This window comes from Lissotriton helveticus, chromosome 4_1 (genome assembly GCF_964261635.1).
Source record: "Lissotriton helveticus chromosome 4_1, aLisHel1.1, whole genome shotgun sequence".
NCBI lineage: Eukaryota > Metazoa > Chordata > Amphibia > Caudata > Salamandridae > Lissotriton > Lissotriton helveticus.
The window spans coordinates 399,909,444-399,933,044 of record NC_136063.1 but is presented as its reverse complement, the minus strand read 5'-3'; the positions used below and the strand labels follow the sequence as shown (position 1 = coordinate 399,933,044).

Here is a 23,601-nt window from a genome sequence, read left to right as displayed (position 1 = left end):
AATTGCAAGTTTGGTCAAAGTGAGTTATGTTATATAGCTCATTTAATCTCTGCTGAGTGTCAGTCCCAAGAAAAGATGTAGTTACCTGTGAGTAAACCCTCTGTAAACAAAGATGGGCTGTTGTCTTACCATGTATGATTGATCACTATAGTCATTTTGTGCCGATCTAGCTAGAAAAACTTGTCATATGAGGAGCTTGTTGAAGAAGGGTGCTGTCTGGCAGGCATACTGTAGTGGTGACGGATCTCAGTGCCAAGGGAGTTGGTGTTGTTTTGCTGCAGAAGGCTAATGGAGATGAGGTACAAATTGCTTTTGCTTCCAGATCCTTAAAGAAACCTAAATCCAATTCCTCTGTAATTGAAAAAGAAGCCTTAACCGTGCACTGTGAGTTAAAGAATTTTAGGAATTTTCTCTGGGGAAGTAAATTCACTGTGAGATCTGATCACATACTTTTGTGTGAAATTTTCGTGATCTGGGATTAGACTCGTATTATCCAGGATTAGTAATTGGGTCACTGATATGCAGGAATTCAACTTTGGTGCTGAGTAAATACCAGGTACCAACAACAGTCCTGCAGGAATTCAACTTTGGTGCTGAGTAAATACCAGGTACCAACAACAGTCCTGCAGAGTGTTTCTCACTTTTGATACAGTTAGACATGGGAGAAGGAGATTTCTATAAGCAGGACGAGGAAATGTATGTAAATGTGTGTGTGATCGTGGATGAGGTGATTACCGATGGTGAGTGGAGGAAATGGATGAAAAGCAGTGGACTTTTGAAGGAAGTTATATCAAGATTGAAAAGTGGGTGAAGTGAAGGAAAGAAAAATAAGCCAGTATTTTTTTTGTTCTTTTTGTAGTGTGAGGGAGGAGCTAAGTGAGAAACGTAGTTTGTTATCCCTTATAGCCAAGATTGAAAGCGCCTTGCTCTGAGATATAGGATTGTGAAAATGGAGCATACAGGACATTTGGAAATTGTTCAACCCAAAGGAATCCATGCAGAAAGATTTTTGGTGGCCAGTTTTAGACCTCCTGGTTGAAGGAGTGGGTGAGATTGTATTGAATGCTGTAATAGTGATAATATTCTGAGTACTAGGAACCTTCCCATGCATGAAAGATAGGTCCTAGACTTTCCCCAAGATGACAATACGTTAGATCTGATGGAGCCTTTGCAAGGAGAATACGCTATGCCCTACTCTTTTGTTCTGAAGGACATTTTGTCGAAGTGGCCAGATGTTAAAAGCGTATATAATACTAGCTCAAAAGTTGTGTTAAGATTTCTTGAGGAAATATTTCAGAGATCAGGTTATTCCAATTCAGTGTTGACTGATAACAGGGTGCCCCTTTGTTCCAGAGAAGTGGAAGTGTTTTTGAACTTGTGTGGGATAGACCATAAAACAAATATGCACTCGACCACTAAGAAACAAATGGAATTGTTGAGCGCTTTAATGACATTTAAAGGATGTCATTCAGGATTGGAAGAGCGAATTGTTTACCCTGGAAGGGCGAGGAGAGGAGAATTTCATATGCTTGCAGTATGCGCCCTCATTCCACTACTGGACGTGCACCTCTCAAATTGTTTTAAAGGGAGGAAACTGAGTACACCGGTTTCTTTTGGGGGAATGTCCTCGTCAATGGGGTGGTTGAGTGTATCATGTGGAAACACAAATAGTTGGCGTATCAGAACAAAAGAAAGCTGAGGTATATTTGCATGCTTTTAAGCAAAGCTACTCCTGGGGTTGTGTGATTGTGTGAAAATAAGAATGCCTATGGGTAGTGAGTGCACCCGAATCAAAGTTTTCCCATCCCATGAAAGTGAAGAAGTTTTTAAGAATCCCTTAAAAAACAGTGACAGTAGAATTCAGAACTTGAGTCGTGAGTCAAGGTACCAGAGAAGAAAGGAGGGTTGTTAGTCCATGAGACCAGAATGCAAAAACAGAAGTACTTCTTTGTTTGGCGGCATACCCGTAGGTTCAAATTTCCAGGCAGGGGAAGGATACAGAAGAGCAATTCTGAAACCTGTATGTCTTCAGGATTTTGTGTAAATGACTCTTTGAGGTGTAATGTGCTATTTTATATCCAAATGTTTGTAATTATATGCACATAATTGTTTTATTTTGAATTGCCCTCGGTTGTAGGATGTCTACTCTTGTTTGATTATTTTTACATGGATATTTCTCATTGTATAAAAGGAAGATGCTTGTCGTGGATTGTTCTGATGTGGGAGTTTGAAGTACCATATTCCACTTGGAAATGTAATGTTGATGCAAGAGGATCTTCCTGATGTCAGTTACTGCCAGTGACCTGTTGGATGAGATTTTATTAATTAAAGCTCCTCCTACCTTGTTACCTTACTAAGCATCCGATTAGCTTCTTCATATTACTATTATTGCAAACTCTTTTGCTTTCTACATAAATGACTTTTTGCAATTTATTAAATATTTTTGTATGGCTTTGGTTCAGAACTTTGCTAAATAGTGGCCCGGTTTATAGGTTGGCAGCAAAGCTTCTCCGTTGTAGTGGTGACCAAGTGCCCTCTCTGCCAAACTAAAGGTCCGCCCGCCTCTTTTAAAGATGGGTTTACCATCAGTATGTATGACACCTCCGACGGCCCAACAGAGGTTTGGCCGTTTGTGGGCACCCTATTTGCAGTGGGTGGACAAATGGCCAGTTTTCACTCTCTCTGGTAAGAGACAGTGAAAACTGTAAAACGAACCCCACACCTTGAGAGAAAACTCCAAGGGTTAGAGGGTCATTAGGTCTTGCCTGGCCACCGCCTTTGTGGTCTGCTGTCCTTAATAAAATAAAATAAAAAAACGAACCTCAAAAAGGGCGTAGAAACCTTCCTGAACTTACCATTTAGTTTGCTTCAAGATCACTCAACTCTTGTTGGTCCTCGCCTCTGGTTTCACGTTCTCTTCCTCTGTCGGCCCATTCCGTCGAGCATGGACCAAGTACAGTTTCCTGTTGTGAGAAGGCGGCTCTATATATACTGGACAATAAGGCAGTACAGTGTGTATAGAGTCCACAAGCCCCAAAGGTTTACCAGAGGTTAAAGTCAGAACTGACCTTACTCTCCAAAGTGGTAGCTTGGTCAAGCAGTAAGGCAGTACCAGAGGACTGTGTAAAGCATTTGTTGTACACACTCAGTCAGCAAAAGGTTCCACACACTCAAGAACTGAACTCCAGGCCAATTGTTATTATATCCTTAGATATAGTTGTTTTATCTCTAGAACCAACAGTTATAAAAATATACTTTTCGAGATAAGAGTACTCTCAGGTAAATACTTTGCAGAGGAGCAATAAGTTTGTACCCACAATAATCACAGGTTAGCTAATAGCAATACAGTTCTGAAATACACTATCATTGAGCTCAATGGGTTTTCATAGGAAAGTACAGTTGATTACTTTATGGATTACTTTGGCAGTTCCAGGACTAGATCTTGGATTCAGTCTTGGGTCCAAGCTGAAACCAGATTAGCAAAAACGTTTTAGTTACAGTGATGATTTTTCCTGAATATAAAGCTGTTTTAAAAGTTGACACTTAGAAACTTTTCGAGGTGATTCTCACAATGTTATTCAATGGGAGGTAATTCAGGTTACAGGTAAAGTACGATCGCGTTACTTTTGCAGCCCAGCACTAGTCTCCTAGGGCCAGCACTGGGAGCTTAACTCAAAACAGGTAGGTAATTGCGTTTCAGTATGTCGTACGATTTTTAAAGAATATTTGCAGTTTTCAAAAGTAGACAAAAGAAATTTCATTGAAAAGCAGACCATGGGTTCCTATGGAGAAAATACAGGTTACTATTAACCCCGCTAGGGATTACTTTTGCGGTTCAGTACTGGGCTGAAAGGTACAGTACTGGCTTCTCTCCTGATAACAGGTGAGTACTTTCGAATTCGGACTTTGGCTGATTTTATAGGAATATTTTCAGTTTTCCAAACTTCACACAGAAAATTTTCGAGTCAAAAATGGGTCAATGTTATCCAATGGCAGGTAAGTGAATTACCGGTTTCCAGGTGAGTACTTGGTTGGTAAAGTTAGGTTTCTGGGCATAGACTCCGGGGTCCCCCAGGGTCAGGTGAGTACAGTTAGTTCAGTCCCAGCGGCGCAGGGGCGTCCGGGTGCAGAGGTAGGTAGGCCCAATGTTATCCAATGAGGGAAAGGGGGCCTTCGGTTGGTGGCTGCTGGCTAGCAGGCCACGCGGCTCTGGGAACTGGGCTCCTGGTTACTTGGGCAAGGGGGGAAGTAGGTTAGGGCAAAGATGTCACAGCCAACGGCACTCGGGCGGCTGGGTGCAGGGTGCTTTTGAGCCGTCGGGCGCTCAATGTTATCCAATGAGGATCTTGAAAAAGGCAAAAAGGCTGAAGGCTCGGGGACGGTGACTCTCCAGGGGCAACTAGCACTTCGAGAGGTAAGTTGGGATGTTGGAGCACAGGTAGGTACCCCCAAGGGAGGCACAGTGGGCTGTAGGGCGCCGGGTGCAGGGGTGTCTTTGGGTGTCGGAAAAGCTTACCCTCGGCTGGTCGCGGTCGGGGTGGCCCCTGTTTGAGTCTGCAGGCGTCGGCTGGTTCGTCGAGGAGGGTCTTTGGGCACTGGACTTCGGGTCCCAGTCGCCGGGGGGACATCCTTGTGGTCTTGGTTCGGGTTGGCCCGGACCGGGCTCGGCTGGCGCAGAGTGGGCTGGTCCGGAGCTTCCTGGTGGGCACCAGGTGGGTTGTTGCAGCAGAGCCTCTGCTGATGGGAGTCCCAATCGTTGAGAGGGTCAAGGCAGGCGGGTCCTCTGGGTGTCCCAAGGTTGCTGTCCGCGGAGGTCGCCGGGTTTAGCCAGGAGCAGGTTCCAGGATCAACAGGCCGGTAGGGCTGGGGCCAAGTCAGTTGTTGTTGTCCTGTTGTTAGCAGCTGCACGGCGGGTCTTCTTCTTCTTGATCTTCTTTCTTCTTTTTGATATCGGGATCTGAGGAAGGAAGGTTCAGGGAGCCCCTAAATACTGAATTTAGGGGCGTTACCGGTAGGGCAAGGGCAGGGACCAATGGGTCCCTGTCCTGGGGTGAGTACACCCCCTAGCCTGCTCCTCTTCCGTGGGAGGGGGGGCAGGAGGGGGGGCAGGAGCCTAGCTGGGATTGGGCAGGACTCCCCATCTACAAGATGGCCGGAGTCCGGGGTCGTGCTTCAACTCGTCTCCTCCACATGAGGGGTGGAGTTGGCACAGGTTGGCACACCCCCCTTCCTGACGTAGTTTTTCCCGCCAGTCTTCCCGCCAGGGTGGGGGCAGGCCTGGTGGGGTGCTGGTTGCTGGGTACAGCAAATGGTCTGAAGAAGCTCTCAGAGGCGGTATGCCTTTGAAGCTTCCCCCTGTCCATCCTGGGGCAGGAGTCATATCACCTCGCCTAGGACGTGCATTGTTGCAGGCCCCGGAGAGCAGGGGGCTCTCCACCCAGGGGTCCAGCAACATGTCTGCTGTGTGGCAGCCTCTGCAGCCACTCAGCCCAGATGTGGATTGTAGGTTCGGGTTTTGGAAGGCATCTCTAAGATGCCCTCTCGTGCATTTTACATTAAATCCCACACTGGCATCAGTGCGGGTTTAATGTGCTGAGAAGTTTGGTACCAAACTTGTCAGTCTTCAGTGTAGAACTTATGGTGCTGTGGAGTTCGTAATGACGACCTCCCGCACCATATATTCTTAAATGGCATCACTGCACTTAGTGCCCAGGAATGGTCCTGGGTACTGTAGAGACACAGGGCTCATGCCCCGGTGCCCTCACCTCTGGCATAGGGCACCCAGCTAGAGGGGTGACTGAAGTATGCCAGGGCAGTGGGTTCTGTCAGCATGGCACACAGGGATGTGTGCCATGTCGACTCTTGCTTTAGTTCTGTACTTAGGCACTCAGCCTGCAAAGCTAGTGTGTGGATGCCAGGGTACAGGGTCCCTGAGGGTGGCACAATAAGTGCTGCAGCCCTCAGAGGTCTTCTCTGGTCACCCTGCCCTGGGTACCATTTACTAGGGGCTGACAGATGGCCAGAGATGCCAATTGGGTGTTTTGTTTCAGCATAACTTTTCTTTGTAGAGAAGGAACACAGGCCCTGGGTACCTGGATGGCAGGAACCCAGGGCACACTCAGTCAAAGGACATCAGCAGTTCAGAAAAAAAAGTGGGGGCATACCAAGGCAAGAAAGATGGCACTTTTTCACACCTGTCCACAGTCCGTATCCATCAACAGGCCGCATGCTTCTAGAGTGCATTTTTTATTTGAGATTTTACACTCCACACAAGTGTTTGCGGTCTCTTTCCCACCCCTCTTCTGCTGTCATTGTGTTGCTTGCTCCATTGCACCCTCCTCTGCTGTCTAACTCCGTACCTCTCCCACCCTCCTCTTGCCGTTAGAGTTGTTGATTGCCCCCACCCCTGTCTGTCGTTTTGCATGCCAGTCCCCCCCCTCCTTCGTTCTTATTTCATCCCAAGATAGCACCCCTGCTCCCCTATGCCTTACATTGTTCCTGCTCTCTGGCTGTCTTTCTTCTTGCTGCTCTAGAGACTAGTTCCATTTGTTGTTGTAAAGGCTCATCTATTACACCTCTTTTCAGAGCTGGCCACCTGCTGGGGTTATATTTAGCATAATGACAAAATGCAAATGCTCATTTGATGACTACATATAACAGAGTATACCGGGGGCACGTAAGCACCCTTACACGTCTTGCCGCATCGTCATCCTGCAGCATGGTTTTCGGAGAACTTAAAAACCACGAAATCCAAATGCAAGGTACTTGAGAGACAATAGAGTCATTCTTACTCTCCCTCCAGTAAGATGGCATATAAGGTAGCTCTTCGAGATTATCACAAACAATGTAAGATCGTAAGAGCTAATCACATCGCCAATACCATCACACATGCCCAGAATTGCCCGCGCACATTATTTTCTGTGGTGAAAAAACTAACAGGAGCAGATTCCATCCCTGCCCCCCCCAGTTTTGAATGAGGTACAGTGCAACTCAATCGCTGAGTTTTTCATCACCAAAGTAGAACGGATCTACGACTCATTAGGTCTTCGACCTTTGAGCGCAGATTCATTCTCTACTCTTGTGCCAGCTCATGACTGCCAACCTTCCACGATACCTAAACTCTCTGAGTGGTCGCTCTTTGATGATGCCTCCTTCGCCAGCTGTCTTAAGAGCATCAAATCCGGCTCTCCCTGTGATCCTCTTCCGGCAAAAATCTTAAAACAGCTTGACCTAAACTCCCGTCGCGTAGTGATGAAACTTCTTAATACCTCACTGATAGAATCATGTGTTTCACGGAAGTGGAAGCACGCGATGGTGGTCCCCTTGCTGAAAAAGGCCGGAGCTGATGCTTCTAACTTATCTAATTATAGGCCCATTTCGTTGTTGCCTATTTTTTCGAAAATCTCGGAAAGGCACATAAACTCTCAACTATCTCATCTGGTTGAGAGTTTGGGCTTTCTGCATCCATCACAATCCGGATTCAGAGCTCACCACTCCACTGTAACTACTCTCCTATTGGTTACTGAGAACTTACGGCACGGTATCGATCGCGGGGAGACATCGGCGCTTATCCTGCTGGATTTAAGCGCAGCGTTCGGTACAGTCTCATTCCATTCTCCTCACATCCCTCCAATCCTTGGGAGTTGGGCGTTCAGCCCTGACTTGGATAGCCTCCTTTCTGAGTGAGCGCACCTTACAGGTTTTTTCGGCCAAGGCATCCTCCAAAATTTGTGCATCGGCGTACGGCGTTCCCCAGGGGTCTATTTTTAGCCCATTACTTTTTAACATCTATGTTAGACCCCTGGCCACTATTGTGGAGGAAGCTGGCTTAACCTTGTTTTCGTACGCCGATGATACACAAATAATCTTCTCCCTGTCTAAGGCAATAATACTTCGGCTCTTAAACAGGGTCTGTCCCAAGTGGCAAAATGGATGCAGGTAAATTTCCTTAAATTAAATGGCGATAAGACCGAGATTGTGATCCTGGGCAAAGACAAAGACCGCTGGGGCCCCCAACATTGGCCCGAGAGTATGGGTCCTACCCCGAAGCCCGTGACCCAGGTTCGCAATCTCGTTTTCTTAATCGATGAAAAGCTCACAATGCGACAACAGGCCGTTAAGGTGGCTTCCATTTGCTTTGCCACACTAAAATGGCTCCAAAAAATCTTGTGGATGCTTCCTGTCTCCACACAAAGGACGGTGGTCCAGGCTTTGATAACATCTCGCCTGGACTACGGGAACGTCCTGTATCTTGGTGCCGATTTGACAACTTTGAATAAACTTCAGGTTGTTCAAAATGCGGCCGCACGGCTGCTACGCAATGTTCCTCTGAAAACATCTGCCTCCCTAGCCCTCCGTGATCTACATTGGCTAAAAATTAAGAACAGAATTAAATTCAAGGCCCTATGTTATATCTTCAAGATAAAGCAGGGCTCTGCCCCTAGGTATCTTCATAATCTCATTCATGCTTACATACCTAGTCGCAGCCTGAGATCCGCAGGAAAAGGAGATTATGTTGTTCCTAGATTCAGGCTGGTGAAGATGGGCGGTCGCTCTTTCTCCCATTTAGGCACCAAATCTTGGAATGCTTTGCCTGTGAGGCTGAAGTTGGAAACCGGTCTTCTTCGGTTTCGCAAGGGTTTAAAAACTTGGCTTTTCCAGCAATAATATTGAACAGTTTCTTGGTAGCTCCACTTACTGATGCCCGGCAGTTCTTTCTTCTTCAGTCTATCCCTTGGGGCCGGGAAACCCACTGCGGGTAGCTGTGCGCCTTATAAGTTTAAATAAATAAATAAAAAGCATAACTCGCTGCTCCAGAGGGAGGTGCATCTGACCGACCTTGTATCTGTCTTGGCTCTGGTGTGTGACACAAATACTGCTTGTTGGTGCAACGTTTAATCTTATGTTCAGCCGCACCGGCCTCAAAGGCAGAGCTGGATAGCTGTCCAGTTGTCCTTCCATACAGTAAACACATGATGTAGGTGTGGAAGAAACATGACCACGGTGGCATCTCCCTTCGCTTCCAGCAGTGAATGAATAATGTTACTCTTGGGTGTGTTTGAAGGGGGCAGCTGTTTATTTATAACGTTTTAAATAGTGCGAACTTGATCCCGAAGGATATCGGTGCATCCTCACATACATGCCTTTTCTGCTGCATTCAAGCCTGCCCATACTTTTCATCTGGTCCGCCTGGCATCCAAAACCACGTTCACCCATCTAGCTTTGAGCAGTACAACCCCACCCCTTACTAAAATTAATGTAGTGACATTTCAGTCCGTTTTTTTCCCAGCCAGCAGAAGAGCTTGGTGAATTAAATACGTGTTTCTGCCATCCTGGTGTGTCTTGTAGGCCACAAGTTCAAACCCCAGCAAGTCCATAAAGTGTGCACGCTGTACAGTGGTGTAAAATTATTGAAAACGCGGTACCAGGAGATACATGCAAGTACAAATGTTACATTTAATCTTGTTCCGTACTTAGTGTTCTTTTTTGTGTTTCTTCTGCTCCTTTTTCTCCTAATATGGGGTCATACGATTGATTTTACAGCACACTTTCCTAAATGTAATTGCTAAAAAAAAAAATCAGCTGCACTAAATCATAACTATCCCTGGGTGTAGGTTTCAAGTCTTGTTCCCTTGGCTCTAGGGCCCACGCTGCATGTCCAGTATGGCAGGTCTTGCGTCCCATGTTTTGTTTGAGTAATTGCACGTTCACAAACTACAAGCAGAACTGTTGAACTTTTTTAACGCAAAATTGCTTTAGGGCGACAGATCAGCACCGTCTTTCTAAATCTCCAAGCAAGTCCATTATTTCAAGTATAAATAAATGAAGGTTTCCTTCTTGAAAGTTGCCAGGTGGTACTAGTTCTGTGGTTTGTGTACACTAGTCCTGGGCAGGTCACCGAGCTAATGTTTGCAGGTGGAAGGTGAGCAGTTTTCCTGCCACCCTGCTACATACAAATGGGATGATGCTTCGTGAATCTTATGTCCATTATCACACCCTGAGGGTATTGGTTTCCTGTGTGCTGCAGCTGCTTCAGCAAGGAGCGTTTAAATGTAAATGTATTTGAGCTTGTAAAGCGCACTGCTACCCGTCAGGGGTTTCCTGGCGCTGTATAACTCTGGGGAACCCGTCCTGGCTTTCCCTGTGGGATGGTCCCTGCTGGGAGTCCCCAAGGTGTGGAGCCAGCCATCCCCAGAATTGATGGGGCCGTTGTGGAGATTAGGCAAGCTAATGCCCAGAGTTGCCGAGTGGAACCCCTGATTAGAGTAAGCACCGAAGCGAGAATTATCGAGTCCGCTGACCCAAGTCCACGACCCTGCCGCGTCGGGAATTGAACCCTGGTCCCGGGCCGACTTCTGCTCCTGGGTCTGCCGCCTCTAACCAGTGAGCCACACCACTCCACTAGCTCACTTGTGCTGAGCGAACAGTGTTGTTTCATCTTTTGCTTGTCCCTGGGTTACACATCTATTTCCATCTCAGAAGGCGACCTTCCCTCTAAAACTTGTTTTTTGAATTATTGTTCTCTTTTTTGAGTAGTATCGTGGCTGTCTTCCTGTTTCTTCCAGCTGCTCTTCTACTTCCGCCTGTGTCAAGTGACGGGAAATGGTATTGCATAATTGTGTTTATTCTGTAATTAGTCGCTTTTATACTGTTCCTTGAATATCTACACTCAAAGCTATCGGTTAAGAGAATTACAAATGCAGACTGTTGGAACCTCGCCTCATAGGAGTTGTGTTCTAGTCACCCATAGTGGAGTCTCTTTCTCTTGCAGTAAGGCACGAGTGCGTGCTACCTACAGACCAGTTGATGCTCAACCAATGTAAACGCAAAATCATTGGTGTGCTTGTAGTACACGTATAATGGCAATACTTAGACCCCATGAAGCTCATCCTAATGCTGTGTTGCTTGTTTTTTGTTTGCAGAATTTGTTTAATCATAGGAGTACTTCACAATGGCAAACACAACAGAATTTTGGCTGATTTCTGCTCCTGGAGAGAAAACGTGTCAACAAACGTGGGAGAAATTACATGCTGCAACCACAAAAAGCAACAATCTCTCTACTAATGCAAAGTTTAACATTCCTGATTTAAAGGTGAGTGATTCTGCCTTGGCGCCCCCAACGCCTAGGTTACATTGTCAGATTAAAAGCTGCTTGTTATTCTCGCAGCTCTAACTCAGTGGCACATTCTAAACTGTTTAAGGTCGCATTGATGCATTTTTAGTATGATTTATTTAAATGGTATTTTTCGGATGCATTGCAACCCGTTTAGTGTGATTAGCATGTATTGCGTTGTGGCATTTGTATAGTGGAGCATACCTGTGAGGGATAGCAGAGGCTTCATTTTGCATTTTGTTACTCAGCACCCTTTAATTCTGCATAATTTCCACCAGTGTGAGTTTGTTTTTGAAGGAATGGACGGTCAAGGCTAGACTGGAGTCAACCTGAATGGTAGAGCTCTGGCGTGGTGATAGAGAAGGTGCTTCTACTAAAGGGAGAGAGCTCCAGAGCTGTGTATAGAATAATGCGCCAAGCATATTGTACATTGCTTTGAATGTGGTGTTTTTGGCCACAGTCCTCCAGAGGAGAGACTAGATGACTGTTGAAGTGGGAGTTTTAATATTATAGTTAAGGAGTTGTCTGTCCGCTACATTCTAGATTTCTGTAGCTTCCGAATTGCATAGATCGAAGCTCCAAGGTATATCAAATCTAGACGGCAGAGTATCAAGTTTTTAATGGATTTTGCCCTTCAAGAGAAAAACAAATAAGTCCTGATTCAAGAAGGGTATTTTATCATATAAAAATGATATACTTGCAGTATGCTCACTTTAAGCTTAAGGGAGGATCCATAATCGCCCCTAGATTTACTTGGTGTGATAAGGGTTTGAAAGTGAAACTAGCTCTTTTGGTTTGTTGATGGACAGATGATGGGTATTCCATATACTATAGGTAGTATCTCAGTTTTTAACAACCTTAGCTTCAAATGCTTTATCAGTATCCATGGGCAACATCAAGGAGTCATTGGGTAATGACACAAAAAACAAGTACCAGCCACCAGGTGTGGATCTTGTGCGGCCCAGACCTACCCACTGAGACCCCTTGCATCGAAATCCCAAGCTATCCACCTCACTAAAGTGGGAGCAGGCTGTAAATGACCAGGAGACCGGAGAAATATCAATATTCATATCCAAATATTACTGAACTTGGGTAGTGCAGACGAACCTTGAGGGGTAGCCTCTGGTCCTAGGCGAAGACTCGAAAGTGGGAGCTGCAGCACCGAAGGCATCCAGCACAGTGCACCATTTGCGTCAACAGTAAGTAAAAGTTTACCCAGAAAATATAGTGTAGGAAGCTGGCTTTTTATGTAGTACCAATGTAGGGTTACATCATGCCAACATTCCAGACAACCCTTATTGGCTTACTGGGACTTACTTTAATAATAATACTCTATTTGTGGTAGTGTGGTTGAGCAGTTTAGGCTTATCAGAGGGGAGTGTTGAGCATTTGTTGCGCACACACACAGTTAATAAATGAGAGACACGCTCAAAAAGAGTGCCGAGACCAATTTAGAAAAATACAGATTTTTTTTTTAATTTCAAAAGTTTTTATTGGAAATTTCAGGGTTGTATAGCAAACATATCAGGAGTCGCTCTGAACAAAGTATCAGTGCATGTGACTATACGTCAAAGAGTACAATGCAATACAATATTCAAAGAAGTTGACAAGAAAGGCATTAGGAAGGATCCACGATTAGTAAGGTGCCACGATGGTGTTACAACATACGGGTGGGTCATGAGGACAATACTACATTTATCCCTGAAGCCTTCTGAGAGGATAGGGATCGAGAGGAGGGGGAAGAGAGGATAGAACCAGATAGGGGGAAGAAGAGGAGAGCAGAAGAGAGAAAGCAAAGGTTGTACAAGATGAAGAGGAGGCAAGGTAGTGCACCACGATGCTGTAGAACCGTTCAGGTCGGGGGGTGACGTGCTGTTCAAGACATATCGGGCATCTGGAAGCTATGGAAAAGTGTGTAGAGTGGAACGGTTCACGGAGGTTTATGGGTATTAAAGTAGATATCTAGTGAGTTCCAAAGTTTCCTTTGCAATGGTCGCTCTGGGGTGTTTTATAGAGTGATGTTATCTGCCGCTCGGAGGTTAATCACCCAGTTTAACCAGCAAGCATAACTTGCCTTTTTGGTATCTTTCCAATTGTTTAGGACGACCTTCACAGCCGCCGTGAGGAGAAGGTCTAGAAGGGCCCTGTCCACTTCAGGATTTGGGTTTCCTTCGCAAAGCCGAAAATAAGATAGGAAGTTCTTTGGTAGGCGAGATGTTAAATACTTTGAGGATGAAGTCAAATACCCTATCCCAAAAGACTGTGACGCAGTCGCATTGGAGGATGAGATGGTCTAGATCCCCTTCCGCACGCTTGCAGTTCCAACAGAATGCGTCAGGGCAGAGTTTGTGTGCGTATAGTCGAGCTGGTGTCCAGAAGACTCTATGCATGAGCCAGAACTTGGCTTGTGATAATGTAGGGCTTATTTTACGGCTCATGCAGGATCTCCACGTCATGGACCACTCCAGCTCAGAGATGGAGAATGAGGCGAATGATGACCAGAACTGCGTTGTATTGACATTCAATTTGGAGGACTGCGGACTCAGTGATTTGTATAGCCTAGAGACTTGGTGACCTACTTTATTTAAGGAAGAGAGGAATGTTTGGATTCTAAACCCGCTTTTGTGATGCTGCTTTTACATTAAGGAATATGTAGAAGTCGGACTTGTCGATTCCAAAGTTTGACTGGATACTTGTAAAGGGTAAAGGGTAGCCGTTATCGTAATGTTGGTGGGGGGAAAAAATCCCCTTCTTAATCCAGACTGGATTGAATAGTGGTTTACTTTTATATGTGATTGTGGGGTTTCTCCAAATTTCTTCCCATCTAGATCCTCTTATCGACGTGTCCAGCAGTTTATCTACTCTGAGTAAAGCTATTTTGGTGTTGGTAAACATGGATTTTCGAACAGGGGATCTGATTCGCCTTCATTGATAGGACCGAGATGGGAGGGATGCCCTCAAGGAGAGCTTTTTCCATGTCTAGCCACACCGGTGAGTAGTCCACTGGGGTAGACAGCCAATAAGATCCTTATTTCGCCAAAAAGGCTATTTGATATCTCTTAAAGTCTGGAAGGTTGACTCCACCAATGGATTTATCTAATCTCAGTTTCTGAAGACTGATACGCGTTTTTTTTCCTTTCCAGATGAAATTGTTAATAGTTTTATCCAATTTATTATGAAACTCTTGGGACAGCATCAAGGGGAGAATGGTGATTAGGTAATTTACTAGCGGTGTGATCATCATCCTGATCGTCTCGAGCCTGCCCCACCAAGTGATTAAGCGGGGTGACCAGCCGTCCAGGAGAGTTTTTATTTTGCTAAGAGTCAGGGTTTCCTTGTGTTGTAAGGTCTCGATAATGGAATTGCCAAATTCTATTCCTAAATACTTGATGTAGTTTTTTTGCCAGCCCAAACCAGATGTGCCTAATGATTCCTTATTAGTGAAAATGTTGAGAGGTTTGACTTCCGATTTATCACGGTTCAGTTTGTAGCCTGAATGTTTAGAGTAGGATTCTATAGAGTCCATCAGTGCGGCTATAGATGTATCAGGTCTCTCAGTAACTATCAGTATATCGTCTGGTAAGCAGCAATTTTTACATTCTTATCACCGAAGGTAATGCCACTAATGTCGATATTTTGTAGTATGTCGCGGAGGAGAGGTTCCAATGCTAGAAGGAATAAAGCGGGAGATAAGGGACAACCCTGTCTAGTTCCTTGTTCCAGGGGGAATGGTTCTGAAACCGAACTGTTAATGGCAATTCTAGCCGAAGGGGAGGCATATAATGCCATCACCATATCAAAAAATGCTTCTCCCATGTTAAATATGTGCATGCATTGGCGCAGAAAGGGCCACGACACCCTATCAAACGCCTTTTCCGCGTCCAGGGTGATCGCTACTACGAGGGTATTTGAGATTTTCGATTTCTCCAGCACATGACACAGGAGTCTCGTGTTGTCATTAGATAGACGGTGTTTGAGGAACCCCACCTGTGAGTTATTGATTAAGGACGGTAAGACGGCGTTTAATCTGTAAGCTAGAGCCTTCGCGTAAATCTTGCAGTCCAAATTTATGAGGGATATCGGTCTGTAATTCTTAGGAAACAAGGGGTCCTTCCCATCTTTAGGTATCACTATTATTGTTGCCACACTCATCGTGGAGGTGATTCTGTTTGATAGTGAGAAGGAGTGGAACAGTTTGAGGAGTCCTGGGTTGAGTTGTTCATCAAAGGTCTTATAGAAAGTGGCAGTGAAGCCATCAGGGCCTGGAGCTTTATTATTCTTTAGTGTTTTTATGGCGGAAGAAATTTCTGCCAGTGTCAAAGGGGCCCCCAATTTGGCTTTGTCAGTCTCGGATAAACGTGGGAGTTGGATCGAGTTTAGATATTCATTGCATTCTTTCATGTTGAATGGGTTGTTCTTATAAAGGTCCTCATAGAAGGATTGGAATGTGCAGAGAATGTCTTCCTGTTTGGTGTGGGTGGTATTGGACTGGTCTTTAATAGATGTTATATGGAATTGCTTCCTTTTGTGTTTAAGATATGAAGCCAGGAGCTTCCCTGCTTTGTTGCCCTCACAAAGTCTTAAGGCCTTAAATGTATTAATCCATACTCCTGCACGTTTACTAAGTACAGCGTGGCATTTATATTTCAAGTTAGTCAAGCGGTCAATGGTTGCATTATTATTCAAGTCGAGGGAGTGTTGTCTATAGCTGCTTGATTGTTTTTTCCAAAGAGTCTAGTTCAGAGTTTAATTCTTTGTTCATACGAGCCCTGATACCTATCAACGTACCCCTTAGTGTAGCCTTAAATGCGTCCCAAATTAATGCGGGATCAGTTTCTGGCTGCGAATTTATCTGAAAATATTCTCGTATGGATCGTTCTATGATTTTCTTGTTCTCTGGTATCGATAATATCTCTTCGTTAAAGCGCCAACGTCTCGGGGTAATAAGCGAATGTGAGCCTGCCAGTTTCATATGAATACATGCATGGTCAGACACCAGTATGGGGGCAATATCAGTTTCGTCAATAAGGTGTGTATATGAGTCTGATATTAATAAGTAATGTATTCTGGAATAAGAATTGTGAGGAGGGGAGTAGAAAGAATAATCACGACCATCCGGGTGTTGGAGGCGCCACGAGTCATGTAGGTGGAATTTAGCACACAGTCGTTTCAGTGCCTCATGAGAGCGAGGGGAGTGGTACACACTCTTGGATTGCCTATCTAGCAAGGGATCCAATGGTAGATTAAGATCCCCACCAACCACCAGGAGCTCATCTTGCGGAAGATTTCTTTTGAAACATATTCCCAGAATTCAGGGAGGTCTGTATTAGGGCCATAAATGTTTGCCACATAAATGTGGTCTCCGTCTCTTTGTAGGTGTGCGAGGCTTAGTTTACCCTCTAAATCTACCGAATGAGATACCAGAGCGAAGTTTGATTTTTTAGCAATCAGGGTGATCACCCCTCTTTTCTTTTGAGTTGCAGGGTGACAGAGTGTAAGTGAGATCCAGTGTTGTTGTAGATTATCAGCATCAGTCTGAGATAATTTGGTTTCCTGCATGAGGATTATATCCCCTTTAGTTTTAGCCAGATAATCCAAAATTGTTTTGCGCTTGACTGGGTGATTAAGCCCCTTAACGTTTAGCGAGACTATATGCAGAGAGGCTGCTAAACTCTTATCTGTAGCCATGGGCATGGGTTGGGTTCAATGTGGTAGGGAGTCGCCCCGACATCTTAGTGTATGTGGCCATAGCTGTGAGAGTCGCATCCCCCTCAAAGGCAGGCTGTATTTGCACATTACCCCAGTAGTTTGTGGTGCAAGCAGTAGGTGAACCCTTTATGAGTGGCCCACATCGTGGTGAGAGATAAACGAGAGAGGGTGAGAGGAGAAGGAAAAGGAAGGAAAGAGAAAAGAGAATAGGAAAAAATGTAGTACATAGCATCAATAATCCTGAAACCTCCGCATTTACCAGAAAAATACAGATTTTAATATATTTTCAGACATCAAGATCATCCGAATCAAATGAGTACTTTTGGAAATAGGATTTTTACAGTAAAATGCTCAAATAATGGGTTTGAGGCATGAGCCTCGTAAGCCGTAATGTTATCCTATGGGAGAAACATACACTGCATACATATACTTGCAAACGTGTACATACACTGCATACGTATACTTGCAAACGTTTCTTGAGGGTGCCTTTTGGGCCTTAATGTGCTTAGGGGCCAAGGTCCAAGAAACCACCAGCTGTTTGGTTTTACTTGCCCTGGTGAGTCCGGGTGCAGAGGGGCTACTTTTCATAGGTAACCTCAAGTGCTAAGTGTTAAAGTCTAAGGAAGAGTATCTGTAAAAGAGAGGCTGCAATTGGGGATTTGGGGCCAAGTTTGACAGAGCCCAAAAGGGGGCTTGGTTCTTATGTCTCTGGGTCAAGCGGGCACATTCGGTTTACTTGAACCCGGGCTGTGGGGCTCAGGTGCAGAGGGTCGCTTGCTTTGGAGGCTCTCACTTTACTTGAGTGACCTGTAGAGGTGAAGAATACAGAACAGCAGGGCCCCTCTTGGCAAAGCCTTCATTCTTCCTAAAGTCCTTTGTCGCCCATTTGTCTCTGGTATCGGTGGTGTTCGGGCTGGACAGTCAACAAGCTTGGTTGTGGCAAATGCCCTAGACCACCTTGGGTCTTTCTACATACCCTTGTTTTGACTCAGTGGTCAACCTTCCCCCACAACTCCCGAGGAGAGACTAAGGCCACTATGTACTGATGCAATTTTTCAGAAGTTCAACAAATGCTCTTTCATTTTTAAATGATAGAGTCCTTTATAGTGTTGCACATTACTGCCTTTCAACCAACCACCTAGTGTTTTGACTGAAGTCCACAAAATGTACCCAGGGCTGACTCAAGGTTTTGTGAGTCTCCCTGAACTTAATCCTATGAACAACTCCCACAGTAGAGTGCCCCAGTGTCTCTGGTTTAGATTTCTCATCTTATAAGCCCTCTCAAAGGCTGTAAACCTCTTTGTGATATCATCACCCCCAACATATTTGCGTACCATCCCTTTGGGGATTTTGGGATCATAAGTTTCCCACCTCTCCTTATTTATTTTGTTGCTGCCGCTATTCATGGGTTTTAGACCCATCTCCGCCCTCTTTCTTACTATAGCCAGGACTTTGGCTTCAAGGGATTCTCTTCTGGCTAGTCTCTCAAGAAATACTTCCTCCTCTTTTAGTTCTTCTCCCTGTCTGAGTTTCCTGGCCTACCCCAGTAGGGGAAGAACTTCGAGGTACAGTTTTAGGGTAGATGTGAGGAGTACCTTATCACCTTCTAGTTAGGTTAGGTTAGGGCAGGGGTTTCCAACCTTTTCATTGACTTGTTAAGTGTACAACACCCACCCCAGGTTTCAAATGATCATGTATCAAAAATAGCTGTGTAATGTAGAGTGCCCTAGGCTGGTAGGATGCCTCAGTTGTTTGAGGTCCTGCCCGGAGAGCTACAGGTTTGAATTCCAGCAAGGGCCTACTTTGCCGGTCATCCTTACAAGCTCCATAACATGTGTTCTGCCCTGTAACTATTACACCTGTCATTCCAGCACCCAATGCAGTCTGTTTGTTGAGTGGACCAAATGCACTTGCTACCGTTCACGTTGGCATAAGCTACAGGCGATATAAAAAGCAGGGGTCATGCCGACATTTTGTCACAATGAAGTGAAATCCTCAAAAGCTTCTGGAGCTCTGCTTTTGAAAAACTTGTACGGTGTGATCTTGGTGAGTCTGGGGTGTTTAAAGCGGTTCCCAATAGGAGAATCTATGAAGCTTGGCAGTCCGAGGTCAGCAGAGGTCAGCAGCAGATCCATTGGAGGGCTAGAGAGAAAGCTTAGTGCAGACCTGCCTTGAACTGTCTCCAGGCAAACAGCAGACAAGGTGCATGTTGTAAACGCCACCATCTGAGTATTTCACACAATGCCACAGTGTTGTAACTCTGCCACTCCAGTTGCGCACTTTGTAACACTTTGCCAGATTGTGTGCGCTTTATGCCACAGCGTTATAACTGTGACATCTGAATTGCAGAGCTCTTCAACAAGCATTTTCAATGCAATAGGTCTCGCATTATTAAAGTTTGAGCTATTGGTGTTGCATTATTTAGCAATGCCAAAAGCTCAAACTTTAATAATGCGAGACCTATTGCATTGCAAATGCTTGTTCTAAACTGGTGTGGACTCCTTTTATAGTGTTTTTACTGTGTTACTGTCTGGGTATGCACAAATGCTTTACACATTTCCTCTGAGATAAGCCTGACTGCTTGTGCTAAGCTACCAGGGGGTGAGAAGGGGTTATATTAGCGATGTAATCCCCTTACCCTGACTAAAATAAGGGTCCCTACTTGGACATGGTGCAAACCTCTGCCAACTAGAAACCCCCATTTCTAACAGTCGCCTATTATGCAACTTGTTACCTTTTGAACTGCACTGCATTTAACACTTTGGACAGTTCCACAAAAGTTTGAAATGTGTTCTCTTCTGCTAATTCAGAAACATCAAGATGCAATTACCTGCTCTGCCATACATTTCAAGGCATTCACACTGCCTCTTCTGCCCTTCACGAAACTGCATGCAAACTGGCCCTTCAGTCAAGCACTGTCATGCATGAAGACTGAGGTTTACATCCATCCAGGGCTTTAAGTGAGATGGAAATATTGGGGGGGTCTCTCGAAGGGGCGTGGTCAATGTAAGTAAGGGCGTGGCTTAAAAACATGTAAGCTAAAAAATCTGTGTTTAGCATAGTGTGCCGCTGGTCTTGAATTTTGCTGTTTCTGTCATTGCATCCAGATATATGATACAACAAGTAACATCACAAATACAACAAGTCAGGACTATTGGCTTTGTCACAGGTTGTTAGTTGCATAAGATAAATAAGCAGCAACTATGGCTTGTATATAATATTGAAAAAGCTTCCTCTTAAAGCCCTGGTGATACCACGACAATGTTGCTGCTCCTGAGATTCAAAAACCGAAGGGAATTCCAGAGAGAAAATGACTCTCTTTAAAGGATTTCCCTTCCCCCTGCAGCGCTCAACTGGCAAGACATCATGCCGTAACTTGTGTACTAGTGAGAAGTGGGCAGTGAGAGCGCGGGCACATTTATGTGCCTGTTGTCACTGCAGTGTGGGGAAAAAATGGGACACAGCCCAATAGAGAGCCGTTACGAGGCCCCCTTTTAAAAAAAAAAACTGCCGGTGCTCAGCACCAGTGAGGCCTGTCCCACTGAAAGCCCTGAGTCCATCGTCGTTTTTTTAAACACATAGGGGCAGATTTACAAGCATGTTGAGCCATTTTTGCATCATTTTTAACATGGGAAAAGTGACGCAAAAGTGGCACAAGGGCCTTGTAAATCTGCCCCATAGTATTTCCCTTGGCCACAGCTTCACATTAGCTGTCCCTAAGAAGCTGCAGTTAATGAAGAGCACGTTGCCAGCCCTGACAATAGAGTCCGAAGGCGCAGCGCTGCATAGACTGAAGCCACAGTCCACAGTACCCGCTTTATCTTTTAATCACCCCCTCGTACCTATGGGATAAGTCGGTGCTCTGCAGGCAGGAGAATACCTGACTTGCGCTGTAACTCCTGATATAGGCACCGGACCAGGGACGTAGGTTTCATTGATGCAACAGGTGCAGTGGCACCGGGTTCTAGATGCCTGTGGGGCCCAGGGAGCCGTGATTATTGCTATAGTTTATAATTGAAACAACAGTCAGATGCCATTCGTTCCTTGCACTAGGGCATGTGACACACTGGCTGTGCTGTGTTCTCCTAACATGAACCTCAGAGCACCAAACTGCTCCGGTGACACAAGTTATGATCCGTCAGACATTCCATCAAGTAAACCTCCGTTCCTTTCAGAGGCGCGGGAACCGTGTTCTGTGTGAATTCCATTGTTTGCCAGTCCCCGCAAGACTATCCACTGATGCTGTCAGTGTTGCAGTGCTGAGCATGATGGACGCCGCAGTAAGCAGCTGCGTGCCGCGTTGTTTCCTCTGGAGCAGCACATGCTCCAGTCAGAGCGCGGTTGCTGTGGGCTGGGGAGTCAGCGCCATTTTGCAGGTGTGGGAGGGGCCGCGCGAGAAGGGAAGCCTGGTCAGACTTCTAGTTCCCGACCTATCGTTCTGGGCACTCGTTTCTACCCGTTGCTCGCAAACTGTGTGATATAGGACATGGCGGCTGAATTTCTTAACAGAAAGCCAGAAGCGCTGAGAGCGTGAGCGTCATTGCTGAACAAAAGCTCACAGAACCAGTCGCACAACTAACCAGGCAACCAACCCCAGATTCAAAAGAGCGCAGGCGGGCCCGCGGCCCTTGTACCTTGTACCTTCTACTTCCATGGCCCTGGTCTGCCCGCTGTCCTCTGGCTCGGGTCGTGCGCAGCTGATATTAGACCCGGGTCCTTGTCCGTACTCTTTCCGCGGCGGGCAGGCACGCGCGTGCTCGCTCAGTGCGTAGGAGGGACGCACTGGTCCTTGTTCTTTCGCTTTAGCAGCTGTTTAGGAGGCCGAGAGGGGGCACGCGCCGGCAGTTCGTCAGACAGACGGACGGACCGAGCGCCATGGAGCCGCCGCTGCTGCTCACCGCCTGCCTCCTGCTGCTCGGCGGGGCCCGCGCCGACCTCTCCGGTGAGTGTGAGGAAAGAGGGGGGGGACATCTCACCCCTGGGCGGGTGGGGGTGGCGGCGACGGCAGGCAGGCGGGCGGGGGGTGTGTCTCTGTATGTGTGCGTGTGCGTGTGTGTCTGCGTGCGTGTATGTGCAGGGCTCGAAAAATCTTAAAAATATTACTAGACCTGCAGGTCTAGTGAGTAGAATTATCTACTCAACCAAACGGACCGTTACATTACGATACGAGTACTCCTCTATTTCAAATCACAACATACTATGGTTGTTTGAAGTAATCTGCGCCCATACTTCGCGCTCCTTACTACGCGCTGCACCTCAAGGTTTTACTCCATGTCGCCCTTGAAATAGTTGTCCAACATAAGTGGGGTTACTTTGGCCACCACGCCAATTATCTGCATATGGTACTGTCCTCCATCTTGCCCATTCATTACCAGCTGGAGACAAATTTGTATCTACACCGCTCCAATTACCACGGTGATTCATCCTTGAAACTTTTAGCAGTGCACCCCGCAACGTCCATCTCTGAATCCACCAGCTCCACACATGATATATGCCTTGATAAAGTCTCAGCAAGAGACGAAACACGTGTTGGCGAACGAAATGCTGGATTAATCTTTTATGAAACTTTGAATAAAGAAACTTTGAAGAACACAGACTTGGACTTCTAACTATATTGGCATTACAATTGGTGATCCCTTTCTACAGAACAAAGAAATTGTTTTTTCATAATTGCAACTGAGTGTGCTTGTTTAAACACTTCTGTGTATAAAAACTTGAGTGTTGAGGGCTATACATTAAAGCTCTGATGAACTATAACAACTTGGAGTGCTGTAATTAGAATCTCTCTATTTATCCTGACCCGGGCTCACCTTTGTGTTTGCCTCAAGCACCTTTGGATAGTAGGTGCATAGATTTTCTTTAGCACCCAAAAAACCAATACGTTTTTTCTGCTTTATCTTAGAATATTTCGTGTACTACTTCTAGATACGTACTTGTGGCCCATAGAATAGTGCGGACATTTCCCTCGGGAAACACTACTATCCTCTTCTTTTGTACTAGAATTATCTACTCGACCTAACAGCAATACACTCGACCCACACACTGGTTTTATGTATACATAATATAGCATTACTAAGAAAACAAAGTAAATACCAGAGCAGGAGTTACATATACTTTGGCCAATCAAGTAGCCAATGAGTAATATGAGTAGATATGTTGCAGCATTGTCAATGAAGTAGCATCCTCTGTGGCTATTGAAGTCCATATGAGACTAGTGTGTCTCAACACTATGGCCTGAGCAAAACCCTGGTGCACAGTCAGAGAACACCAATGCCCTAGGCATGCCGTGCCAAGGAGTCTGTAGGATAATATGTTACTGGACATGGTGGACAAGTTAGTTAATTATTTGGCTTGAGAAGGATAGTAGCATACTACTAGCAGCAGCAACCCTGAAGGCTTGAACACCACCCTCATGCGATTTTATTCACATTAGAAGTTATGAACATCATCCAGCTATAGAAGCTATCCTGACATATGATTCATCACCCTAACATATAAGAGTGCCAGTTCTGGTGTTCTTGCATTTGCTAGCTAATAGTTGTGTTTTTATCTGACACAGGTACAGTGATTTGGCAGTATGTTGCAGCACAGTATCTACAGGGGTTTCTTCTCCAACAATAGGAATTTTAATGACCACTTTTAAAATTGAGTTTATTCTATAAGAATGGTGTAGTGTTTCTTGCGGCAAAAATATTTGCCCACTGTGCCTGGAGTATTTTATATAACGCATAAACATTTAATATAAACACATGTAAAAATTACTGCTGTGAAAAAATGTA

At 45.4% G+C, this 23,601-nt stretch overlaps 1 protein-coding gene across 2 annotated transcripts in view; it reads left to right on the top strand.

Moving 5' to 3' along the window:
* ATP6V1C1 (ATPase H+ transporting V1 subunit C1) overlaps positions 1-23,601 on the top strand; it is a 388,190-nt gene that overhangs the window by 41,946 nt on the left and 322,643 nt on the right. The window contains exons 1-2 of one of the 2 annotated variants that reach the window (XM_078686909.1): positions 10,701-10,819; positions 10,923-11,092. In XM_078686909.1, coding sequence (XP_078543035.1) covers positions 10,952-11,092 — 141 coding nt within the window. In that variant the 5' untranslated portion in view covers positions 10,701-10,819; positions 10,923-10,951. Of the gene's footprint in view, positions 1-10,700; positions 10,820-10,922; positions 11,093-23,601 lie in introns of those variants that run through there. The other variant, XM_078686908.1, reaches the window with a different exon arrangement.